At 56.5% G+C, this 23,524-nt stretch overlaps 1 protein-coding gene across 1 annotated transcript; it reads right to left on the bottom strand.

The window, feature by feature from the left end:
- Nucleotides 1–14,047: 14,047 nt before the first annotated feature.
- Nucleotides 14,048–18,558, bottom strand: KLHDC8A (kelch domain containing 8A). Its single transcript, XM_075722463.1, has 5 exons — nt 18,183–18,558; nt 16,409–16,573; nt 14,938–15,153; nt 14,459–14,560; nt 14,048–14,241 (listed from the first exon to the last, which is right to left on the bottom strand). Exons 1-5 carry the CDS (start codon nt 18,556–18,558, stop codon nt 14,048–14,050), a joined length of 1,053 nt encoding a protein of 350 aa, XP_075578578.1.
- Nucleotides 18,559–23,524: the final 4,966 nt, after the last annotated feature.

Raw genomic sequence — 23,524 nt, 5'->3', positions numbered from 1 at the left:
AGGGGTGGAAGAGGGGACCCCCGGGCAGGGCAGGGGCGGAGGGGGGACCCACGGGCTGGGGCGAAGGGGGGACCCCTGGGCACGGGTGGAAGAGGGACCCCCGGGCTGGGCAGGGGCGAAGGGGGGACCCCCGGCAGGACAGGGGTAGAAGGGGGGACCCCCGGGCTGGGGTGGAAGGGGAGACCCACGGGCTGGGGTGGAAGGGGGTCCCACGGTCAGGGGTGGAAGAGGGGACCCCCGGGCAGGGCAGGGGCGGAGGGGGGACCCACGGGCTGGGGCGAAGGGGGGACCCCTGGGCACGGGTGGAAGAGGGGACCCCCGGGCTGGGCAGGGGCGAAGGGGGGACCCCCGGCAGGACAGGGGTAGAAGGGGGGACCCCCGGGCTGGGGTGGAAGGGGAGACCCACGGGCTGGGGTGGAAGGGGGTCCCACGGTCAGGGGTGGAAGAGGGGACCCCCGGGCAGGGCAGGGGTGGAAGGGGGGGACCCACGGGCTGGGTAGGTGCAAAGGGGAGACCCCCGGGCAGGGGTGGAAGGGGGGACCCCTGGGCACAGGTAGAAGGGGAAACCCACGGGCTGGGGTGGAAGGGGGTCCCACGGTCCGGGGTGGAAGGGGGGACCCCCAGGCTGGGCAGGTGCGAAGGGGGGACCCATGGGCAGGGGTGGGAAAGGGGGACCCATGGGCAGGGCAGGTGTGGAAGGGGGGACCCCTGGGCACGGGTGGAAGGGGAGATCCACGGGCTGGGCAGGTGCAAAGGGGGGACCCATGGGCTGGGGTGCAAAGGGGACACCCCACAGGCACGAGTGGAAGGGGAGACCCACGTTAAGGGGTGGAAGGGGGTACCCCCGGGCAGGACAGGGGTGGAAGGGGGGACCCACGGGCTGGGCAGGTGCAAAGGGGAGACCCCCGGGCAGGGGTGCAACAGGGGACCCCGGGGCAGGGCAGGGGTGGAAGCAGGGACCCCCAGGCCAGGCAGGGGCAAAGGGGAGAGCGCAGACCACGGGGTAAGGGGAGCTGCGGACCAGGGTGCAAGGGGCACGCACAAGCTGGGTGCAAAGGAGGAGGGGGGGGGGCAGAGGCAACGCTGGGGCAAGGGGGAGAGGCAGGGTGCAAAAGGGGGGCCACACAGGGGTAGCAGGGGGTGTAAAGGGGTGTTCCACAGGCTGGGGGGGGGAGTTAAGGACTTTTCCAGAAGATGGTGCAGGGAGAGGCTCGCACCCAAAGGCTGAGGAGAGGCGCAGGACCAGAGCGCTGGGAGGATGTGGAGCAAAGCGCCCGGGTGTCTCACACCAGGAGAGATGCGGGGACAGAGGAGACAGACGTACAGCTGGCCAAGACACACACACACAGACGTGGTTTGCTGCGCGGAGCCACAATGCGCCCAGGACTCTCCGGAAAAATACATATGGAGGGCAAAACCAGGGAGAGGAGAGGCCTGGGCAAGCGCAGCCTGCCCACGCTCGCCACGGGACAGCGCTTTGCCCTCCTGGACACCGGGCCTGGGAGGAGCAGCGTGCCCGTGACGGAGCTGGGGGGGAAACGTCTGCAGGCTGCTCAGGGGCTCCACGCAAAGGCTTTCACAGACATTTCTGGTTAACTGCAGCACCTTCCGTGTGGTCTTTTTGCCCCTGTGGTAAAGCTTTGTTTTGAGATATTAAAAGAATGCAATTATTTCCCAAAGCAGCCAAAACAAAAGCTCTTGCCCAGCTCTGGCATGTGTGAGGACACACCGTATTGATTGAAGAAAGAGATAGCTACGGCATTACTCATCCTCGCGCTCAGACCTGGATTTTCCCACCGCTTCCAGCAGCTCGGCAGGGTGAGGCAGAGCAGGGGCTCGTGAGCGGCTGCGAGGGATGATCTAATCCAGCACCGCCCCTCTCTGCGGGCTTCGTGTCCCCGAGCCCAGAGGTGGCATAGGATGGAGCTGTGCAACGGCCCAGCACCCGCTCACAGCGTATCGTGGCCACGCCACGTCTCTGTGTCAGGATGAGACCCAGGCAGGCATCGCAGCGCCCTGGCTGGTCTTGCAATCTGGCTATCGAGGACTGGGATTACAAAATGACCAGTTGAGGACATTCGCCCTGCAGGGTAGGTGTATCAACAGGCACCGGAGTCCAGGTCGTGGAGACACCGTGCACCAAACTCCTGCTCATCCGTGGCTGTGATCTGCCTCGGTGCTGGAGGGACTGCAGTTAGATACCATTTTGATGCCGTTAGGACACAGAGGTATCTTGTACTGCCACTGTCCCCAATTTTATTGCCAGTGGCCGTGTGGCACCTCCGTTCCTCACAAGATGTCAGGGCTGAACAACTTCTTGCAGCTTCAGACTGGTCCTGCATCCTTTCCACCCTCAAACCTCTCCTCAAGCTGCAAGCTGAACGCATCGTAACCCGTGGGCAAATCTCGCCCCCCATTTTAAAATTAGTCACTTCCTACTGGTATGTCTGAAGAAGATACCGTGCTGAAGCCGAGTTGCAATCATGAATTATTTATTGTGCAGTAACAGGAGCTGCGTTTCAAGCTGCAAGTGGCCAGCAGGGCCCATAGGGAAGGTAAACAAGAGGTAGATGAGATTAACTACACTGCTGTAATTTCAATGTCAAAGCAAACAGATAGGATCCTGTTCAGGCACAGCCCAGAGATTGCAGAAGAGTTGAAAGGGGAAGGTACAAACCTACCTTATTGCAATAAAGAAAGCAATTTCACTTGACCAAGATGAAAGTGTCTGTGTCTCCCGGACACTGCAAGCCCGCAGAGTAATGCTATCGACAGCTGTGGGACCGCTCGTGGTTTAGCCCACCGGTCCAAGAAAGCACCTGAGCACACATTTAGCTTTAAGCACATGTTTAATACTCCCGTTGACTTATAAGGATGCTTTCCAGAGGTTTTCCCTGTGATGAAAGGAAGCGGAGCCTGGGGTAGCTTCTCTTTCTGTTTCTACCAGATAAATTCTTTTCTGCAATTTTCTGTGTTGTTGCTGATACATAGGTTTAGGTATGCTTTTGTTCTAGACTGACTCAGGAAGCCTATTTTAATGGAAATGTCAAGGGACACAGATCTAAGTCGACTGGAATCCACTGATAAGGATCCTCTATTGTAACACTATTGCTACTGCTTTCTCGGCAGTGGGGAAATCCACTGAAATTCCCCCTGCCTCCCCCCCAGCTGCAGCCTTAGAAATCCTAAACAGGGTTTCTCCAGCGGCAGCCCTTTGTACCACAGGCCCCGGTGCATGTCCGCTAAAACCAACATGAAAGTCAACAAGGAATTTGGCTCGTTGTCAGGTAAACCTGCTCCAAGCTAGTCTAATCAACTTGATGCTTTGTCATAACGGAAACTCTATTTACTTGCAGGCTCCTAGCTTTATATTTACTTATTTCTTATTTTAAAATAAATGCTACGGCATTACCTCAGTGCTAAAAACATCCGCGCCCCGGTCAAAACCTACGGCTTTGCTGTCGGACGCGGTGGCAATGGGCTCTGTTCACCTCTGCTTGTGGACTGGCAAAGGAATAAACTTTCCCCAGAAGACATACTTACAGCAGTGAGCCCTCCAAGAGGGAAAGGAAGAGCTCCGAGAGGCATTAAAATGCCAAAGACAACAAAAAGTTTAATGATCACCTCTCGTTAGTGGTCTTCCAAGCCGGCAGCATTCCTCACCTGCTGCTGGGTAGTGCTCAGGCAGGTGTGAAACCCATTCCTCCTCTGAAAACACTAAGGAAACTGGGTTTGCTCTGATCCTCCCAACTGGGCACCCCATCCATCAGCAGAAGAAGGGAAACGCATTAGCACCAATAGGAGCCTTTTGAAAAGTAATTTATGGCCTATCACATCTAATGATTACAGCAGAGGCCACCTCTGCACCCCGTTTCCACCGCAGCTGTGGTTACAGCAGCCTGCAGACCCCATCCACCCACCCACCCAGGACATACAGCTGCTCTGGGTAAAGCCAAGCTCATTTTTTCAAGCTTGATAACTACTCAGTGGGCAGGTTTTGCGCCCAGGCTAGTCATTTGTAAGGATCGTTTTGCAAAACCCCATTAGCCTGATAATGTTTGCACCGCGGTGCTGGTGAGCCCAGGTCCTGCCATCTCTCCTTATCGCTGCCAGCGCAGGCAGAGGCACCGGGGAGAGCAGAAGGCAGCTGCCTGCTGCGTGGGGATACGGAGATAAGGGATGTGCCGCAGCCAAGGATGGACCACGACTGGAGAAAGCAGAAATAGTGCCTCGTTCAGCCAGACAGAGTAGAAAAAAGCATCGCCCTTCGAGGGGCTCCGCACATTGGGGTGCTGGAGCGTGTCCAGAGAAGGGCAGCGGAGCTGGGGAAGGGTCTGGAGCACAGGGCTGGTGGGGAGCGGCTGAGGGAGCTGGGGGTGTTCAGCCTGGGGAAGAGGAGGCTGAGGGGAGACCTGATCGCTCTCTACAACTCCCTGACAGGAGGGTGCAGTGAGGTGGGTGTTGGGCTCTTCTCCCATGTAGTTAGCGATAGGACAAGAGGAAATGGGCTCAAGCTGCGCCAGGGGAGGTTTAGGTTGGAAATTAGGAAAAATTTCTTTACGGAAAGGGTGGTCAAGAATTGGAACAGGCTGCCCAGAGAGGTGGTGGAGTCCCCATCCCTGGAAGTGTTCAAAAAACGGGCAGAGGTGGCACTTGGGGACATGGTTCAGTCTGGTCTGCCCTTGATTGGTTTAGTGTGGACTTGGTAGTGTAGGTTACTGGTTGGACTGGATGATCTTAAAGGTCTTTTCCAACCTAAATGATTCTATGATTCTATGATTCTATGTAGAAACCTGAGCGGTGAAGCACACCAAGAAGAGAAAAAGAGCAAAGCAAAACTGTAATTAGGAGTGACCCGGTTTGTGCGCAGCGTGCCGGCACGGCCCCGCCGGGGGGGACGGGCTCCCAGGTTGGTATCCTGCTCGCTCCGCAGCTGAACCAGCCACAGAAGGTCCCAGAACCTCATCTCCCGGCTGCTGGTACGGAGCGAGCCACCCCGGGTCAGTGACACACGGCTCCTTTAATCGCTACATTTACGAGCTAAAAAGCTCGAAAGTCCAAACTGCAATGAACCCAGGAACAAGCTGCTTCAAAATATGAACTTATCTTCTTTGGATTTTTTAATCATCATGTTATCAGGTGATAACATGATCTTTGTTCTTGTACGGTATTTACCTTAGAAATTGCTACAGATAAAAGAGATGCGCAGTGGTCTGAATTACACTTTAATCTAAAGATTTGTTGAATAAAAGCCAGAACGGCAATCCCCATCCATCTCAAGCCCTGTACTTCAACCACTACAATATACGTTAACCACTACAATATACGTTAACCACTACAATATACGTTAACCCCTACGGCCGAAGCCCCCGGTTACAACCAGCGAACCCCAGATGAGTGGGGACAAGGGCTGAGCAGGGACCCATACGCAGTTTTCTCCTACACTGGTGAGTTTGGAGCAGTTCTCCAGGCTTTGCTCTCCTCTCGCATACGCGCCAACGGCTCGCTGTAACACACAACTAATGGGAGTTTGGTGCACACAGCAGCAATCACAAGTTACCCGCACCAAGGAAGGAAAGTATTATACATATAATAAATAAAATACATTATTATACATATTATTCTTCTACTATACCATCTTATCTAGGGTTGCCGTACCACAGAGCAAAGAGATTGTACAAATGAAACGACCCAGGACGCCCTGCGATACGCTCCCAGGCGCTGGAAGGTCACAGCAGGGAAGGTTACAGCCTGCAGCAGCACACGGCGCTGCAGAAGTGCCAAGACATTTATAAAAAAAAAAAAAAAAAATAAGCAAACTACCCCAAAAAAAAGCTGGAGCTTTTATTTTCAGGGCAGGAAGCATCTGTATTTTGGGGAAGGGACTTGATACCCATTACCGTGCCGGTGGATGCCGATGGAGCGGGTCTGTCTGCTGGCAGCGAGAGGGGCCGGGGCTGGCTCCGCTGCGACTCGGCGCCTGGCATCCCCGCAGGGTTGGGGACCTAACGGGGCCAAGGCAGCACAAACAGCCGCGGTGTACAGCGATGGCAGTGACAGAGGCGTCCTGGTGTTCCCAGCGCCGCTGCAGCTCTGGCAGCACAGAGGAGCTCTACTCCCAGCTATCCAGACAAGAGAAACTCATTACTGAAGCTGTACGAGAGCATTCACGCAAAACGACGCCGGGTCTCCTTTTGGGGAGGGTTGGCAGCCCCATGGCCAAAGGGCAGCACTGACCCCGACGAGCATCTTGCCCCGACGGCCAGGAGCAGCCGAGCAGAGCTGTGCTGCTGTGCGTGCTATGGGCCCCGGGCAAGGCACGGGAGCCGTTTCTGCCCCACAGCCAGATCTGTTAGGGGCTGTGCTGAGGAAGTTTTCTGTTTACGCAGACAAAGTCTGCTCGGGGACAACGAAAAGCGATGCTGTTTGGCAGGAGAGCCAGCGCAGCGATCAGCAACAGGACCGCTCGGCGCTGCTGCGTCGGAGCAGCCACCGGCGCTGGTCCTGAAACGCCTGGCTTTCAGTAAACACAGCTTCGCGTTTCGAGAGTTCAGGCGAGGACACGGCAGCAGCCAGCTCCGGGATTTGTTGAGCCCCATTAGGTAACTGGAAAACTACAAGAGCTCAGCTGGGTTTCGGCTAAAGGCGCGCAGAGAGCAGACCGCGACTGCCGAGCAGGTTGGCGGGCGCGGGGCTCCTGCGAAAGCTGGGGCTGGCCGGGTCAGCAGGACCAGCCCGTAGCTGTTTGCAGCTCCCCAGAGGCAGGAGGGACTGACTGACGGATCTGCTGAAGATCAGTAAGAAAGAATGCCACAATGCACAAAGCACTCAGTGTACTGAAATGTGATCCCATTTGAATGCAAGTCTCTGTGAGAGCTAATACATACATTAAAAAAAAAAAAATACTGCAGACAATTGCCAGTCCATTCTCAAGATTGCTGACAGCAAGTGTCCAAGGCAGGTCAAATTTACTATGTATTTTGGAAGGAAAGTTGGGTTGAAACCCAGTTATTTTGTATTTGTTTGCTTTATTTCTAAAAGATTCCCTTTGCATCACCATCCACAGTGGTTACAGCAATTTAAAGGCTAGCTTCAGCAAGTGTGCTTTGACATCAACAGGTCTTCTCCTATGCTGAGGTCTAAGCACGCCCCTTAAACGCACTACAGAACTGGCATCTAAATTGGGTTTCAATGTCAGACAGCAGACACTGGTAATCCTCCCGCTGTGAGACAAGGTAGACAGTTCATAGAATTCCCTGCCCGTGAAGAACAAACACCACAGTTTGCTTTCAGTTGGCCTTGGGAAACCCTGTCCAACGTTCCAGGGCGGCAGCAGCCCGCTGAGGCCACGACGTCTCTTCTGTGTGAGCAGGACGGACCCCAGCCACGGCAGCAGCTCCTCCAGAGCAGCACGGGGAGGAACGACGCAAGCCAGGACGGTGTGGTGGCACCCGGTGCGTGCCTGTCGCCCACTGAGCCGGGGCAACGCGTGAATTCATGCAAGTACTTCCCTGAGATCTCTTGAAGCAGCTCTCTTTGTCACGGCTGTGGCTCCGAGAGCAGTACCTGCTGGAGATGACGGCGGCTGACAGGTATGTGCTCTTGTAACACGGGACAAACCCAGCTGCGGGCGCAGCCCGTGGGGTGAGCCTGCAAGCTGCCCGCTCCCCGATCTGCTCACCGCGGTGGCAATTTTGTTGGCTCACGTCCCCCAGGAGCACAGCACAGCTGCAGCCGTTACGCTGGGGATGTACACGCAGCCCCACGTGCTATCATTCGTGAACCTGGTCCCACGGACATACGTGCCAACTTACACATGCCCTGGCAGTGCAGGGTGTCTGCACGCACCGAGTTATATGTCCGACTACGCTAACCCACACAACTCTGGAGTTTCAGGAATAGTGTGGCCAGCGGGAGCAGGGAGGTGACTGTGCCCCTGTGCTCGGCGCTGGTGAGGCCGCACCTGGAATGCTGTGCCCAGTTTTGGGCCCCTCACTACAAGAAGGACATTGGGGTGCTGGAGCGTGTCCAGAGAAGGGCAACGGAGCTGGGGCAGGGTCTGGAGCACAGGGCTGGTGGGGAGCGGCTGAGGGAGCTGGGGGTGTTCAGCCTGGGGAAGAGGAGGCTGAGGGGAGACCTGATCGCTCTCTGCAACTGCCTGACAGGAGGGGGTAGCGAGGTGGGTGTTGGGCTCTTCTCCCAAGTAGTTAGCGATAGGACGAGAGGAAATGGGCTCAAGCTGCGCCAGGGGAGGTTTAGGTTGGAAATTAGGAAAAATTTCTTTACAGAAAGGGTGGTCAAGAATTGGAACAGGCTGCCCAGAGAGGTGGTGGAGTCCCCATCCCTGGAAGTGTTCAAAAAACGGGTAGAGGTGGCACTTTGGGATATGGTTCAGTCTGGTCTACCCTTGATTGGCTTAGAGTAGACTTGGTAGTGTAGGTTAATGGTTGGACTGGATGATCTTAAAGGGCTTTTCCAACCTAAACGATTCTATGATTCTATGATTCTATGACTTTCCCCTCTGCGCATCTGTGTGTGCACAGATGTACCCCCCCGCATCTCCTCGCAGCGCAGGGTACCTCTGTGCCATGCCCAAGGCTGAACAGCCAAACCATTCTGGAGAAGAGCGGGGTTTGTCACCACCCCTCACCCCAAGAAGCCCCCGTCCACCCCACGCAGCCGCCAAAGCTCACCCACCACCGCTGGCAATTCCCATCAAAGACCCCGTTCCACAGAGCTCGTTTGATAGTTGGGCTCAGTCTCCCAGCTGAGGCTTTATCTTGGCCCTCCAGGCACGATGGGATCCAGCAAGTACCCGCTGCAAAGATGGAAGCACTCGGCATCATCTGCTGAAAAGCGTATGCAGCGTGCATCTGGGGAAAGAAACTCTGCAGCTATCTAATCTGTAGAGATTGACTGCAGAGCTCAGGGAGCCGCAGCAGCGGAAGCAAGAGCAGGATTCAACCACAGAGACATTTCCTTGACTGACACTGTGCAGCAGCATTAGAGACTGTCTGCCTGGGAGACCTGAGAGGAGAAATCAGCTCTGTCACAGCTACCGCAAGGTGCTTGGGCTTAGAGGCAATGCCCGTTCAGGGGAACGCAATGCTGGAGGAGATGCATAACATCCTTTTCGCATCAAGTTATTTGCTGGATCCTTATGCTATCAGCCAGGATCCCTGCACAAACCAAAAAGGCATTTTGGAGCCAGCCTGCCACCCCACCAGCACGGTCCAGCAGCGCCTGGGCAGGGCAGGCCCCGGCTGCCGCAGGATGCGTGCTGGGAGGTGCTGGTCCAGCCTGGGCTCAGCCCATGGATGCCATCTGCCGTTCGGAGCACGGGGAGGAGAATGGGAGCCTGTCCAGCACCGCTCAGCCCAAACAAGCGCAGAGCTGCTTAAAAACAAACAACCCACAAAGTCAGGGTGCGTCCGATTCACCTCCCTGCTCCCCAGCCTTGGCTCACGGTCACATCTCCATCACCTGCAGGGCAGGCACAGCCCTTTTGTTTCAAACAAAAGCAGATTATCTCCTGCAGCCTCCGATTTCCCACAGCGCTTGGAACAACACAGAGAAGGGCAGGATTCAGGGTGCAGTTGTGAGAACCGTCAGTGGAGAGACTTAATCCTCCAGCTCGTGTCTGCCAGCGTGCTGGAACTAGCGAATGCCACCATCAAGCCCGTAGAGGTAATGGGAAAGCTTGGAGGATTTCCCCTGCTCCTGGAGGGAATCTCAACCCACTAGAAGGGATTTCCCACGAGCCGAGAGGAGCCAGGGAAGGGCTGCTGGTTCTCAGAGGCTGGGTGGCTGGCAAGAAGGTGGCTGTTGCTGGAGTCCCACAGTATCTCCTTGCAGTCTTTGATGAGCCTAAAAGCGACTTTAATAACCTGGTGCTGCCTAACAGCTCGCTACTGAGTGCTGGGCACCCATCAGCCCGACGAGGGAGAGATGCCCTTGGTCCAGAGGAGATCCATGGATGAGCCCCCAGAGAAGTCCAGCAATAGCAGGGGAGCCCAGGAGGGGTTGGGGGTTCAGGAATGGCATTGACTGGGCCATTTTTGGGGTGCAATGCAAGCGCTGGGGATGGGATGCATGCTTACCTACCTCTGAGTCGCTGCAATCAGGTGGCTTTTGCTTAGGGTCATTCACACTGTATATGTGGACATCTGGGGTGGACGCTCAAACAGCCTGTTCAGGGCAAGAGGCTGTCACATGCTCAGTGTTTTGAATTATGGGTTGATTTTCCCTGGCCTCTGCAGCAGTCTCATTAAATCTCTTATTCTATGATTAATTAGCAGAGCTCCTCCAGCCCCATCTGGGGCTGCTCTGCCACCCAGCAGAACAGCTCCAAAGCATGCTTAGAAGTTTGAAACCTTTTCTTGAAATAATTGAAGAAGATTAGTTTGAAAACAGAGCCAGGTTCCTTCAGCGGGGTCAGGCACCGGCAGAGCCCCTCAGCCACGTCAGGGACCAGGCTGAACTCCAGCCACCAAAAGCCGAACCAGAGGGGCCGTAGCGAGGCGGTGGGCTCCCGCAAGCAGAGGGAGTTTATTCCCAGTTTATTCCCAGCGCTGGCACAGATCAGGCCTACCCTCTAACCCGAGCTTTTGCCACTGACCGCGTAATTCTGAGTACGACTCTTCTCACCTTCCTGCTGCCTGGTTACCCCTCTGTGTTTGCTAAGCCATTTATGATCTGCTGGTAAAAAGCAAACAACATTATTACTAGGGAAAGTGCTTCAATTCTTCAGGTACAGAGGTCTCCGAGTGGGTGTTATCTGGAAGCACGGTGCAGCGGAGGCGTGCTGGAAGTGTCTGAAGTCTCGACAGCTGCCTTTCCTGGCAGATTTTGGGGAGAAGCCAGCAGACGGAGGGGGAGGTGGCTGCAGAGTGTGCTGGGGGTCATGACGAGAGCTCACGGCTGCTCAGGAAGCCCCCCAGCCCCTGAAATTGGGATAGACATGGGAACAGACTCCTGGGAGAGCTGCTCAGGGTGGGAACTATGCCTGGAAAAGTCCAAACAACATCTAGGTTTCAAGCTCTTGCAAAAAATTAGCTCTGCATAGCACCACTGTGGGGAAAAGCACCCCCAGCCAGGAGCACCTGCAGCTGGCTGGGGACGCAGCAGCTCTGGGGGCATGCCAGGGATCCCGTCTGGGGACGAGAGCTTGGGTTTCACTACAGAGGCAGCTGACCCGGACCTGCTTCTCTCTATGCTGCGACTCGGAGGGCTCCTTTCTCTCCCTCTCTAAATGCTTGGCACATCCCCAGCTTTGATTACTGACCGTCTCCCCCCAGCCTTGTCCCTGGTCCCTGACATCTCTTCATTAAGTCCTAGAACGGGTTTATTCCCATGACGCTGCTTTGTCTGTCAACTTTCTTCAGCCTTTCTGGAGGGAGAAAGCAAAGGATCGGCCCCCAGCTGTGCTGCAGCCAGACAAAGGGAGCGGATTCCTCCTCCCCTTGCTCCAGCTTAACAAAGCCAGCGCAGCAGCACTGAACCCTGAGCCTCGACCAGCGCGGCCTCGCTGCAATGAATGGGGCTCAGGGCTAATGAGAAAGCAGAGGAGCAGCAGGCTGTGCTGCATGTGGGAAAGGTTCCTTAAGGACAAAGGAAAACACTTCATTAATAGCTAGAGGCTCCCGTCTGTGCAGAGGCGGCTGAAATAGAGATCTGCTGCGCTGGGAGACAGGGGTTTTGTTCTAGAAGAGTAGAAGGCTCCCTCTCTCCCTCCAAGCCTCCTCCGTCCTCCAATTTTTACAGTTCAAAGGGATGTTTTCTTAGCCTTCTGGGGTCAGGAGGCAGCCCACGCAGAGAGGGGTGCACTCAGCACCTTCCCGCAGCTCTGCTAGACCCAGCAGACCTTCAATCACGCAGGGACGCCGTTCGACAGAAGCGCCTGGCCCCGGTGCCCTGCTCAGCGCTCCCTGCAGCTTCACCCCCCAGCACATCCCACCCCGGAGCCCTCCCCGACTGCACTGTGTCAGGGTTGACTGGGCTGGGCCCTGTGCTCCTCTCCAGGGCCTGGAGCATAACCCAGCATCGCTGCGGGCAGCTCCTCCATCCCGGCCGGAGCAGCGCGTCTGCAGCAGGGCTGGAGCTGGAGCTCCTTTCTGCAGTTAGGTATTTGCATTTCTACAACCTTCCAAAACGCAGTGCCTAAGCAAAGAAAGCATCAGGACCACAGATGGGACCATGGGAGGGGGACAGGCACTGTTATGCCCACGTACGCAGCCGGAGACAAGCAGGTGGGATGTAAATAATTAGCGAGCGGGTTGTTCGCTGCCCAGTCGGTGCTTTTCCCCTTTCATCTGAGCTACGGGGCGCTCAGATCAGAGAGAGGGGGCCTGGAGCTGACAGGGCTGCGCTTCAAAAGGAGCCGCTCGCTTCACCCCTTCCCCACGAGCACCGGCAGACGGGACCGGCCCCCACCGCCCACCGAAGGGGCAAGGAGCCGGCCCGGGGGGCACCGGCCAGGTCCCCCCCCCCCGGAGGAGCGAGGCTCGGGGGAGATGCAGGGGAGCCGATCCCTGCCCTCCGGGCCCGCCCGGGGAGCGCAGCTCGGGGCCGGGGCATCCCCGGAGCCTGCGGCCGGGGAGCGGCGGGGAGCGAGCCCCGAGCCCCGGCCCCGCCGAGCCCCGGCCCCCCCGCCCCGGGCCGCCCCTGCCGTTGCCGCGGCCGCCGCACGGTGTCCTCGGAGCTCCGCGGCGGCGGGAGCGGGGCCGGCACCGGGGGAGCCTCCCGGGCAGCCCCGAGGGACCGCCCCCGGCACCCCCCTCCCCGGTCCCCTCAGCCCAGGAACGGCTGCAAGAGGCGGAGGTGACACTTTGGGGAGGAACCAGCGCCGGGGCAGCGCCCAAGGCACGGGATGCATCGCCGACCCCAGCCACGGCTGCCGGCACTGCTGCCCTCTCCCCTTTCCAGCCTGGGTCCCACCTTTTCCTACAGCCACAGCCCTGACCCGGCTTCTCTGAAGACAGCTTTTTAATGGTGCGACCGCTACAAGCTAGAATTGGAACTCGGCGGTTCGGACAGCCCTCCCGCAAACTGCCCGGGAAGAACGGGACCAAAGAGGAGGCGATGGCCGGGGTCTTCTGGCTTTGCTGCCAACAAAGCCATCGCCAAAGCCACTGCCCGGCCCCAGGGGTGAGTGCACTCCAGAAGACCCAGAGGCAGGGCTGGGTTTTGCTCCTTTCTCCCAGGGCTGAACAGAAGATCCCAAATCATTAAAGGAGCTAAAAACCGCGTTGGAACGCTGTAGGTTGAAGCCATGTCTGCATGAAACCCAGCAAAGGCGGTATCTGTGCTAGTCCTGTGCCAAAAGTAAAGTCTTCCCTCTAGCCAAAACAGTCCCTTGGGCGTTCATCCCTCCCAGGAGCATTGGCAGCCCCTCACTCCAGCTCCTGGCAAAGTGACAGTCAAATGCTACAGGTTTGCAGGAAGAGCCTTGCTACGAAGGCAACAAGAACGATCCCCTGGATCTGGCTGCAGGTTAGGAATTTCCCTTGTTGCAGGCCAAGGGGATCCGTACAGGGAAGCACACATAGATTCCAGGGTGCTCGAAGAGGGCAACATGGCATCAGTTCTCCCTGAACCACCACTGACCTGTCTGGATACTCCTAACACCTCCGAACCCGTCGCCTTTGGTCAGGATGGCAGCAGGGAGATGCTCGCCCACGTCCTGACCTCCAGAGACCTTCCTGCCGGCAGGAGACACGACACACCAGTGCTGCGAGCAGTTCCTTCATCTGGGTTTCCCCGCAGAGCTCTGACGATGGCTGGAGGGGACCCCTGGCCAAAAGTGCCCTTTCCCTCCATGGGGCTGGAACAGCAGCGCCCGGGAGGGAGAGGAACAGCAGCCCACGGCTGCAGGCTCCTGCTGGCCACGGCTACAGAGCAAGGCTGGGTTTAGGTGACGGCAGGCAGAGCCGCGCTGCCAGGCTCCCGGGTGCTCGCCCAGCCTCAGCGCTGCCGGGAGCTGCCCAGCACCGCCACCGCTGCTGCGGGAGGCAGCGAGGGGCAGGGTCCTCCGCCGGGCAGGAGCCAGCTAGGAATCGGAGAGGCACAGGGCCTCCACGGCACTGCTCAGGCCCTGGCTCACCCCGCCGACGGCCAGCAGGCAGTTCCGGACCACGATGCTGGAGCAGGCGCAGCGTGGGGTGGGCATGGGCGGCAGGCTCTCCCACTTGTTCTTCTCGGGGTGGAAGGCCTCCACGGACTCCAGGACGGTTGGCTGGTTTCCTGGAAGCACAAAGCGAGGCACTGGGTCACCTGGGAAGCGCCGGCAAGCATCCCTTGTCTGCCCTGGCATAGTGTCTGTACCCTGGACCCCATCCCCTTATGGTGTCTGTTTTCCCTGCTCCCTCAGGCCATGCAGGGCCAGGCTCTCTCCCCTCTGTAATGATAACACAACTCACATAATGCTTTTAAAGTGTTACCACCGTCCCCAGCACCCCACCTAGTCCCCCAGCCACGACGACTCTGCCTTTCAGGTAGCCAGCCACGAAGTCTGCTCGCCTTTTCTTCAGGTAGAAGGAGCGCTCCACCTTCATCCAGCCACCTGCAAGGGACAGGACAGACCAGGCATCGCAGGAGCATCCACTCCTGGGAAACCATCTGCCTCTCTGACCTCCTACTTGCTCGTGGAAGTGCACTTTTGCTGCTGCACCTTGGGGTAATAAAACCCCATGACACAGGGGTCAGCTTCCTCACCACCATGCCACGAGGGAGCTGTTGAACCCAGCTGCCTTGGGACCATGGTTTTCCCCCCTGCTGCCTTGACTTGTTAATCCTGACTGCAGGCTCAAGGCACCAGCAATCCAAGGACTCAGCAGATGAGAGCTCTGTGCTCTGCAAGGACAGCAAAGCCCCAAAGCACAGCGTTGCGTGCCACCCGCCCTGCTTCCGCAGAAAGGACAGAGCTGGGACAGCCCCCACCTTGTTCCATGTCAAACATGTCCACGGTCCTCATGAACTTGGGCTGCCGGTAGAGCCGTCCCTGCCGCAGGCCCCCGAGACTGAAGAGTTTGTCTTCTGTGGGCACGAAGCTGGAGAAGGCCCTTTTGTTGGGGATGTTGGGAAACTTGGTCCACGACCTGGTCTCTGTGTCAAAGACCTCAAAGGCGTTGATAGCGTACTTGGACTGCCTTCCACCTGGGGTGGGGGAGAAGGAAAGAAAAGGGTCGGCTTGGCTCATAGCACCAAGCCAACGGCAGCAGGAACCAGAGGAGCCTCCTAGGGTGGGCTGAGAGCGAGCTGCCAGCTGATATGATGCCCCCAGGTCTCAAGTCACCTGGATGAGGGCCTGCTGAGCCAGGTAACTTCTCACCCTTGCGCTCCCTCTCCTTTAATTGCAAGTTCATGACATGAAAACACTTCATTTTTCAGTGCATCACACCCTCCGCTTCCCTCCACGCCAGCAGCAGCGGCTCGCTGGCGCAGGAAGGTGTTTAGTATGCACTGGTTTAATCAAGACAAATTCACAGCAGAGCAGGGATCAGCGCTCAGGAAGCCTTTGCAATTCAGATGAGTTCAGCGCCAGTGCAATCCAGCAAGCCCCGGCCTCGCTGCCGAGCTCCTGACGGAGCAGGAGAGCCAGAGCAGCTGCTGCTGCCACCGCCAGAGATGCGTATTATTCTTCCACCCATCAGATGCAGATGAATACCGCTATTCTCAGCTCAGATGCTCAGCGTGCCTTTGAAGGCAGAGCCTGTGCTCGCTAGTGGGCCCACAAACTGTTTGCCAGCAGCAAGCAAACCGCAAAATAGATCAAAGAGTCTTTTCTGGTAACCCCTAAAGAGAGCCAGGGCTGTCTGGCAGTTTGAACAATCAGGACTCCTGCATTTTGATCCTGATATGCCATTTGGCCATGCGCTACCAGCAACATTTCTCTGCCTTAGTTTCCCTTTCTGTAACACGAGACTGATGAAAATGGTTCCCTGCAAAAGGCTTGGTCCAGCACTGCCCGGCTACAGCAGGTCTTTCCTCGGCCAAAGGCAGACCCGTTGTGAAGCTGCACGGTACTTTGCTGATACAAAATGCATAGAAGTATTTTTACTGACTAGTTGAGTCCAAGGGCTTTTAGTGCAGTCGTGGGACTGCAAACTGAGCAGGCAAAGACCAGCCGGACCCTCGGCGGCCACGGATGGGCCTGGGACAGGGGAGGAGCCCCCAGGGTGTCCAAGGATGCAGGGGCTCTCATGGGTGCTTGCTACGGAGCTGCGAATCCAAACCCAACACCAGCCCCGCTCAAAACCTACAGCTCCAAGATTGGTATTTCTGAATGCGTGAGAAAGCAGGCAGGGACGGAGAGGAGCGTTCCCAAAAGCCTTTTCCAGGGAGGTTTCTCAGTGCTCAGATCAAAGGAGCTGCTGCCGGAGGAGGAGGAGGAGGCAGGACTGCTTCTTACCCAGCACGTAGATCTTGGTGCCTCGCAGGAAGGATGTGGCAGCGTACCTGGGTGTGGGCATGGCCGCCAGCGACACCCAGATGTCCTTGAGCATGTCATAATGCTGCAGGTAGTTGTGCGGCCGCAGGTCAGATCCCATCCCACCAGCCGCATAGACTCTGTAGTCTGGACAGGGTCAAGAAGCAAAACAATCCCACAAAATTATTATAGGAAAGCATCAGACACACACACAGACCCCCCAGCAAAAGCGCACGTGCTGTCATACAGCGTGCACCAGAACTGTTCACCCCTACCCGAGTCACCGGGTACGTCCTGAGCTCCCATCCCCAGGGCAGAGGGGAACGCACCGACCTCCCGGTCCCCGCAGCAACACCGATGCTCTTCCCCCAACCCCGCTCCCCGCTCCGGGGGCTGCTGCTCCTCGGCTCAGCTCCGGCTTGGCCCCACCGAGGTCTGGCATGGGATGGCGGCTCCGCAACCCGGACCAGAGGGCTCAGAGCTGAGACGAGGCACTGATGCTACTTGTTCCTCACCAAATCCGTATCAGCTATATCCATCTCTGTCTAATGGCAAACCTGGCTCTCCAAAACAAAATCCTACACAGCACCCACGTTATCTCCTTCAACAAGCGCTTCGTTCCGCAGACAAGATTCAGGAGAGCAGCGACAGCAGCCTTGCCCTTGCGGGCAGCCTTACAAGGCAGCTGAAAAAGCAGAGACCAGCCCGCACGCTGCAAGGATTTGGGCAGCTATTTCTGTCCCTGGCCTCTTGCACCAAATTGACCCTGCCGTATCAGCCAGGCAAGCTTATACTCAGAGAGAAAATCATCTCCAAGATGGTAAACATTATTTTTAAACATTCCTTGACAGTAGCTTTTAAACCCACTTAAGCAAACAAACCAAGCAGCTTTCAAAGAAGCTGCCTGGAGATTAGGTTCGTAATCCTAGGCACGGCAGGAAGCTGGCTGACCTCAGGCACGCTGCTTGGGAACACAACTCCCAGCCCCAGGCTCTTCAAAGCATGGCAGAGCATGCTACAGGAAATCAATGCTCCACATCTCTGCTTAGAAATTAAAAAAATGAGATGGGCTGATAAGGCAGAGCCTCACAGGCATTTAACAAGCCCCATTTAAGGCAGCAGTTAAGCTTTCGGAGAGGAGCTACACAGGCACCCCCCGATAAAGCCAGCCGCTTCCCCTTCTTGTGCAACAATTTGAGCCCACGACCGTGAAGCCGACTCTCTCCTGGCTGGTTCTGGGTTTGGACCAGAGATGTCTCTTCAAACCAAAGCTATTCTGTGTCTCCGAGACCTTCACCTCTGGCTCTGCAGCTCAGCCAGGTCCTCCCAGCCTGCCTACGCTCAGCCAGCAGCACCATTTCTATTTTTCCAGCATCTACGGCACACAAAGACCAGAATTTGCTACAAAACCCTGGAGAACTTTGATTGGAGACCCTGGAGCTTGGACCTGTCCAAAATACCCCCAGGCACCAGCACAGCCATGGCCCTCATGGCTCCAGGGCTGACGATACACAGCAACCCCCAGGCTTATCTGCTTTTGGCCGCCTACGGAACAGTCATCTTTAGCAGGTGGGATATGACAAATACACAGAGTTCAACTTCTAGAGGCACAGAAAAGGTTTTGGAGAACAACATAACCCTGTACCATTGCCCAGAAAGTTTTCGTGCCTGATGCATCAGCCGATGCTAACCCTCCCCATCCCACCGCCCCGCAGGCATCCCTGGAAGGACGCAGCAAGAACTGAACCTTCCTTGCCTTTTGCCGTCACCGAGATGCCCATGGCTGCCTCTCTCAGCGAGTTCCTCTTCTTCCACTTGCCCTCATCTATGTTGTACATCTCCACTATCTTCAGCGGCATCTGATTCACCCCGACCCCTCCTATCACCATGATCCGCTTGCCCAAGGTGGCCACGGCCACCCCTGCCCGGGCCGTGGGCATGGGGGGCAGCGAGGTCCACTGGTCGGCCTCGGGGGAGTAGACCTCGAAGCAGTCCATGGGGATGCCGTTATCATCGCAGCCCCCGATGGCAAACACCTGCCCGCCAGCTTCCACGAGGGTCGAGTAGACCCTGCAGCTTGGGAGCGGGGCGAGGCTTTTCCACTGGAAGTCTTTGGTATTAGCTAGCTCCATGGTGGCTGGCGGGGCGAGGCAGCATCGGTCCCTGCCCACAGGAGGGGGCTGGCTACGCTGCAAAACAGAGCAGAGAAGTGCCAGGGAATAAACAACAGAGAAACACGAAGTGCAAACACCATCCTCCCCCTGGCAGAGCTGCGGGCGGCCAGGAGCAGAGCAGGGATGGGAGCATCCCCGTCGGACAGCCTCCCGCAGCACCAGTCCCCTCGGCCACCCCCCGACACGCAGCACCAGCGACCGGTACCTTTCACTGCATCTCCATTAATCCTCCAGTTCCAGATCTGCCTCGTGCAGAGACCAATCCTAAAAATAAAACAAAACAAAAGAGAGAGGGGGGAAAAAAAGGCAAGAGAGGTTGGAATCAGTTTGTTATCCTGTTTCCTGAGCATCCCCGCCCCCAAGCGACATTCAAACGGAGGAGGCTGCAAGCTGCCTGCTCACTTCCCCGGCTGTTCTCCTGCCTGCTGGGGAACTTTTCCTTGCATCCTCCTTCTCTGACCTGATTTACTCCTCCTGACCCCTGTGTACATCCTCCTGCAGACCCAGGGGAGGACTCGCTCCAGCAGCCCTCAGCTGGGAAAGGTGGAAGCCAGCACTCGCCCCTCCAGCCCCGACCCAGGGGCTGCACCGCGGAGCTGCAAGGGATCCAGAGCAGCCCAGGGAGGAGAGGCACAAGCTCTCGCTGGAGCCCACGGTCTTTTTCTCATCTCCTCTCTCGGAATGGCTGTTAAGCATGCAGATGAGATTAATTAGTGCAGGAGGACAGAGAGAGGGCAAACAGCAAGGAACAAAGGCAGCGGCTTGCTCACCCGCCCAGCGTGGAATACAGTGTGTTTTGCACTGAGCATCTCCGCCTTCATTGTGTAACTGGGGTTTGGTTTAACAATTGCCCTTAAAACAAAGTAAGATTTATCTCTACCCTTGCAGATGCAGCAGCCTCTCCCAGCACATGCTGCCTGCACACGCATCTGGAGACAGGACTGCAGGGTAGAGAGAGCAGTTGCCAAAAAATCCCAAAGAAGGCATGCTCCCCACTGAGCACTGCTCTGGTGTAGGACCAGGACAGTGCCGTCCCTCTTCCCCCCATGCACGGACTCCCGAGACTTCTCCCTGCGGATGCTGAGGTCCCACTGAGCCCCTGGGAAGAGCTTTCCTGGCAGCAGAGCAGGGCTGGCTGGCTCTGCTTTTCTGTGGACCCCAGTTTCAAAGTCCCCGGAGCAGAGGCTCGCTGCTGGACCCACTTCTCTGCCGCCTGGCTGACGCAGCCCAGGGCCAGCGCCTCAGCCCATCTGCTGCTTGGGGTTTTTTTCTTCTGACACAGCAATGTGGATGCGGGGTGGGATGCAAAGAGCCAACTTGCTCTCTCCTAAGATACCTAAGCGCAAATAAGGCAACCAGCTGTTATGGTCCTTAGGTTTCTTAATGGGATGGACTCCCTTCTCCCAAAAGGGAGAACCAGACTTGTGTCCTGCTGCTTCATCTGGAGCAGAGAGTAAACAAGCGGGCTCTGCAAAACTCCCTGACCCAGGAACAGGTCACCTCCCCCTCCACGCCCCACTGCCCTGCCGCAGCCACTTACTCCCCAGGTTTGACCACAGCCCTTCAGCTCCCCGAGCCCTCCGACAGCCAGAGCAGACAGAGCCTGTAGCTTAGCAACAGCTACCTACAGCCACCTTTCATCACCCGTCACTTCGGATGATCCGGCTGGGTACCCTGATGCTTTCTGGGGACCACAGCATGGAGCAACGATGCAGATCCCCCTGGGAGGGGAGAAGCCCCGGGGCACACCGGGCTGCATGCAGGACAGAGGTGCACAGGCTGTCGCTGTTCTACCCCAGGCTCATCCTGCGTGTAGCACCCTGGGGATGCCCCGTATTTCTCCTATAAATTCGTGCCTGCTGTGTTCTTCAGGTAAGCAGAGAGACGAAGGCAGCCCTCAGACCGCAGCCAGGGCCAGGGCATTTGCTGTTATCTCAGACAGGTTCAACGCAGCGTCCCCACGAACTCCTCACCTCTGCCTCGGGGCTCAGCCTGCAAGGACTGTAGCCTGCAGGGCCCATCTGAAGGGGAGAGCAGTTTCCACGGTCATGTTTGTTCCTACATCTCTGAAAGTGTGAATTAGAGGTGGGTGATGGAAAAGCATCAGTGAAACAGGTCTCAGACAACTGGACCGAGATCCATCAAAATCACTTCACGTGCAAGCCTGAGGTGGCATGAAAACCGATCAATCCAAGCAGGACTGTTTATTTTAACTTATTCTCCCAAATAAATGTCAGTAGTCAGCTAAACATCACTTATTGCATAAAGAATGTGGTTAATAAGCCCATAAACACTCCTCGGGCTGTAACCCTCCAGCAGCGAGACCCAGCGCGAGCACACGCGCACGTCCCCGGTACCGTGGGGGCCGCAGCACGAAGGAACACAAAGCAACGATAAAAAGCAGCAGCAAGTCAAGCCACACCTTGCGTCTTCCCAGCAGCTGAGGAGCAAGGGGCAAACAACAGAGTAGACCACCAGCTGCTGTCCTCCCCTCCCTCCCATCCCCTGCCCTCTGATGTGCATCACCGCCCGCAACTGGATCAGCACAGGGATTTTTGCCTTGGCAGTTTAAGCAGCTCTGGACTATTGCTTTCATAAATAATTTATTTTCTTTCCAGGTGAATTTTCATGGATTACCATGGGCAAATTCAGCATGGGCCAGCAAATTAGAAAAGCAGAGCCAGCTCCTATTTCCAGGAGCATGACAGATTTGCATCCTGACCTCTGAGAAGTCATTTTCCTGCCCTGCGCCTCAATTTCTTCAGCTATAAAGTGCAGTCCTGGGATGAGACACGATCAGCATCACTCAAACGTCTGACAGAAGCAGAACCTCATGGCTGGTGCCAGACGCCTTCTCTGCTGTCATTAAGGCTATCCAAAGCTTCAGCATAGTTGTCTAAAATTGCCTAAAAATTCTTTTTCAACATACCAGCACACAAAAGTGTGATTCAAAGCACTTGGAGATGGCTGGCTATTTCTGTGGAGCGCTGGGCAAGTCCTTCACCAGAACAGGCAGAGCAAAGACCTGCAAATTCCGCCCAGCTGTGGTCCCAGACAGCAGGAACCAGCGGATCCAGAGATCCACCACCCTCAGCAGCAGTAACGCAAAGCTCTGCCTGAATTCAGCTGAGTTGGCATACACATCATTTGCTGTTCTTCTCTTTCATGCTCTTTAAAGAAAATCAAGGTCAGTCTGAAACACTGTACCCACACCCGTCGTCTGCGTCTCTCCAGCATCACCCGAATCTCCCTAGAAAGCAATGCCAGCGCTGTGCCGGAGGAGCGGGGAGCTGTCAAAATGTGCTGACCAAACACCGCCGTGCGCTGCAGCCATGTTCTCACTTAATTATACCAAACAAATTGGAAGCGTTAACATTTTTTTCTTAAATGGCTACATGCAAATCAAAATGAACGATAACCGCTTTTCTGTCGGAGGAGATGGCAGCCACGGTGCTGAGCCACTCCGGGGCCCAGCCCTTACCCTTGCAGGACAGAACCCCCCGCTTTAAGAGCTCAGGGAGCAGCACAGCACCCGCAGCGCCCTGCCCAGGGTCTTTGCCAAGTGCTGTGGAGCACGGCTGGGTGGGGAGAGCCCCACAGCACCCACTGAGAGGGGGACAGGGCTCCGGTGGGAGACGGGCACCTCTGGGTGCACGGGGCTGAGCTCCCTGCGCCGTAACGCCCAGATGCTCCCTGCAAGGAGAGGCCACTCCTCACCCCGCAGGTTACATCAGGCTCATTTTAGAGCGCTCCTGGTTTAGCGGCATTTATTACCTGCAATGATTTGCAATTTATAAAAGAGACGCGCCGGTGCGTATTAAAGCCATAGACGGGCTGGACAGGGGAGAGAGATCCTGGTGCTGCTGAGTGCAGCTGCTTTCACTTTCCTTCCCACCTTGCCTCTCTCCAGGATTTAGAAGCTTTGCCACTCCAGGTTTGAAATTCCCTCAGCTGTGGAGGGCCAGCACACAGCCCGGCTGGAGCCGAAATCTCTGCGCTCCAGCCATCAGGACGTTCTTTCGGCTGAGGCACTACCCTAAATATTGCATTGCAACACCGCTGCGTGAGCGCAGAGTGAAAAGGGGTCCTGTTTACACCTCTCCAAATTGAAGGAAATGCAAAAAGGCCCCAGAAGATGAAAAGCCACTAAGATACTCCCAAATCTATTTTTAGTGTTCATGCTGAGCATATCCACCCCCGACATCACTGTACACAGCCCCAGCCACACTTATGCATAATACACACCCTCCCTCCAGGGAGGAGCTCAAGGGGAGAAACAGAAAGAGGCCCCTAATCCTCACCCAGCACGGGGCAGATACAAGTCACGACGAACTCATCCGGTACCGCGTTTGTCCAACTTGCTCTGAAAAGCCTCCAGCACTTCTGCAGCCCCAGCAGCGGATCACTGCTGTGCCTCAGAGAGCATCACCCGCTCAAACCCTCCCGTCGGGAACAGCGTTTGTTTCAGGGACAGCACAAAGATCCGGGAGACAACCATGCTTCTTCCTGGCAAGGAAGAATTTCGGAGAAAAAGTTCTTGTACTCATCTAAATGTCACGCCAGATAAGCACGGGCCAGTCCTGCCACGTGCCAGCCAACACCAGAAAAGGGGCTGCAAAGCTGAGCTGAAAACAGCCTGACATCCAGCCAGCATCGCTAGCCAGAGCAGTGACGATTCCCACTGCTCTGGGGACGGGTGTCACAGGAGAGACAGGAACAGGGGCAACAATATGCTGGAAATAGCACACAAACACCGAGGAATCACAGCTCCTGTTCCTCAGCACCAGGCAGGAGGGAGCAGCTTCATTTCAGCTCTGTCTTGGCTGCCTGCACTCTATTAACTAAAAAGCAGGGAGAGATGACATAGCACAGACTCGATGAAGACAGCTAGGAGGAGATGATTCAGTGCAGGGAACCCGTTTCT

This window comes from Pelecanus crispus, chromosome 17 (assembly GCF_030463565.1).
Source record: "Pelecanus crispus isolate bPelCri1 chromosome 17, bPelCri1.pri, whole genome shotgun sequence".
Lineage (NCBI taxonomy): Eukaryota > Metazoa > Chordata > Aves > Pelecaniformes > Pelecanidae > Pelecanus > Pelecanus crispus.
Note: the sequence above shows the minus strand (reverse complement) of the source record. Positions and strands in the feature narration are given on the sequence as shown.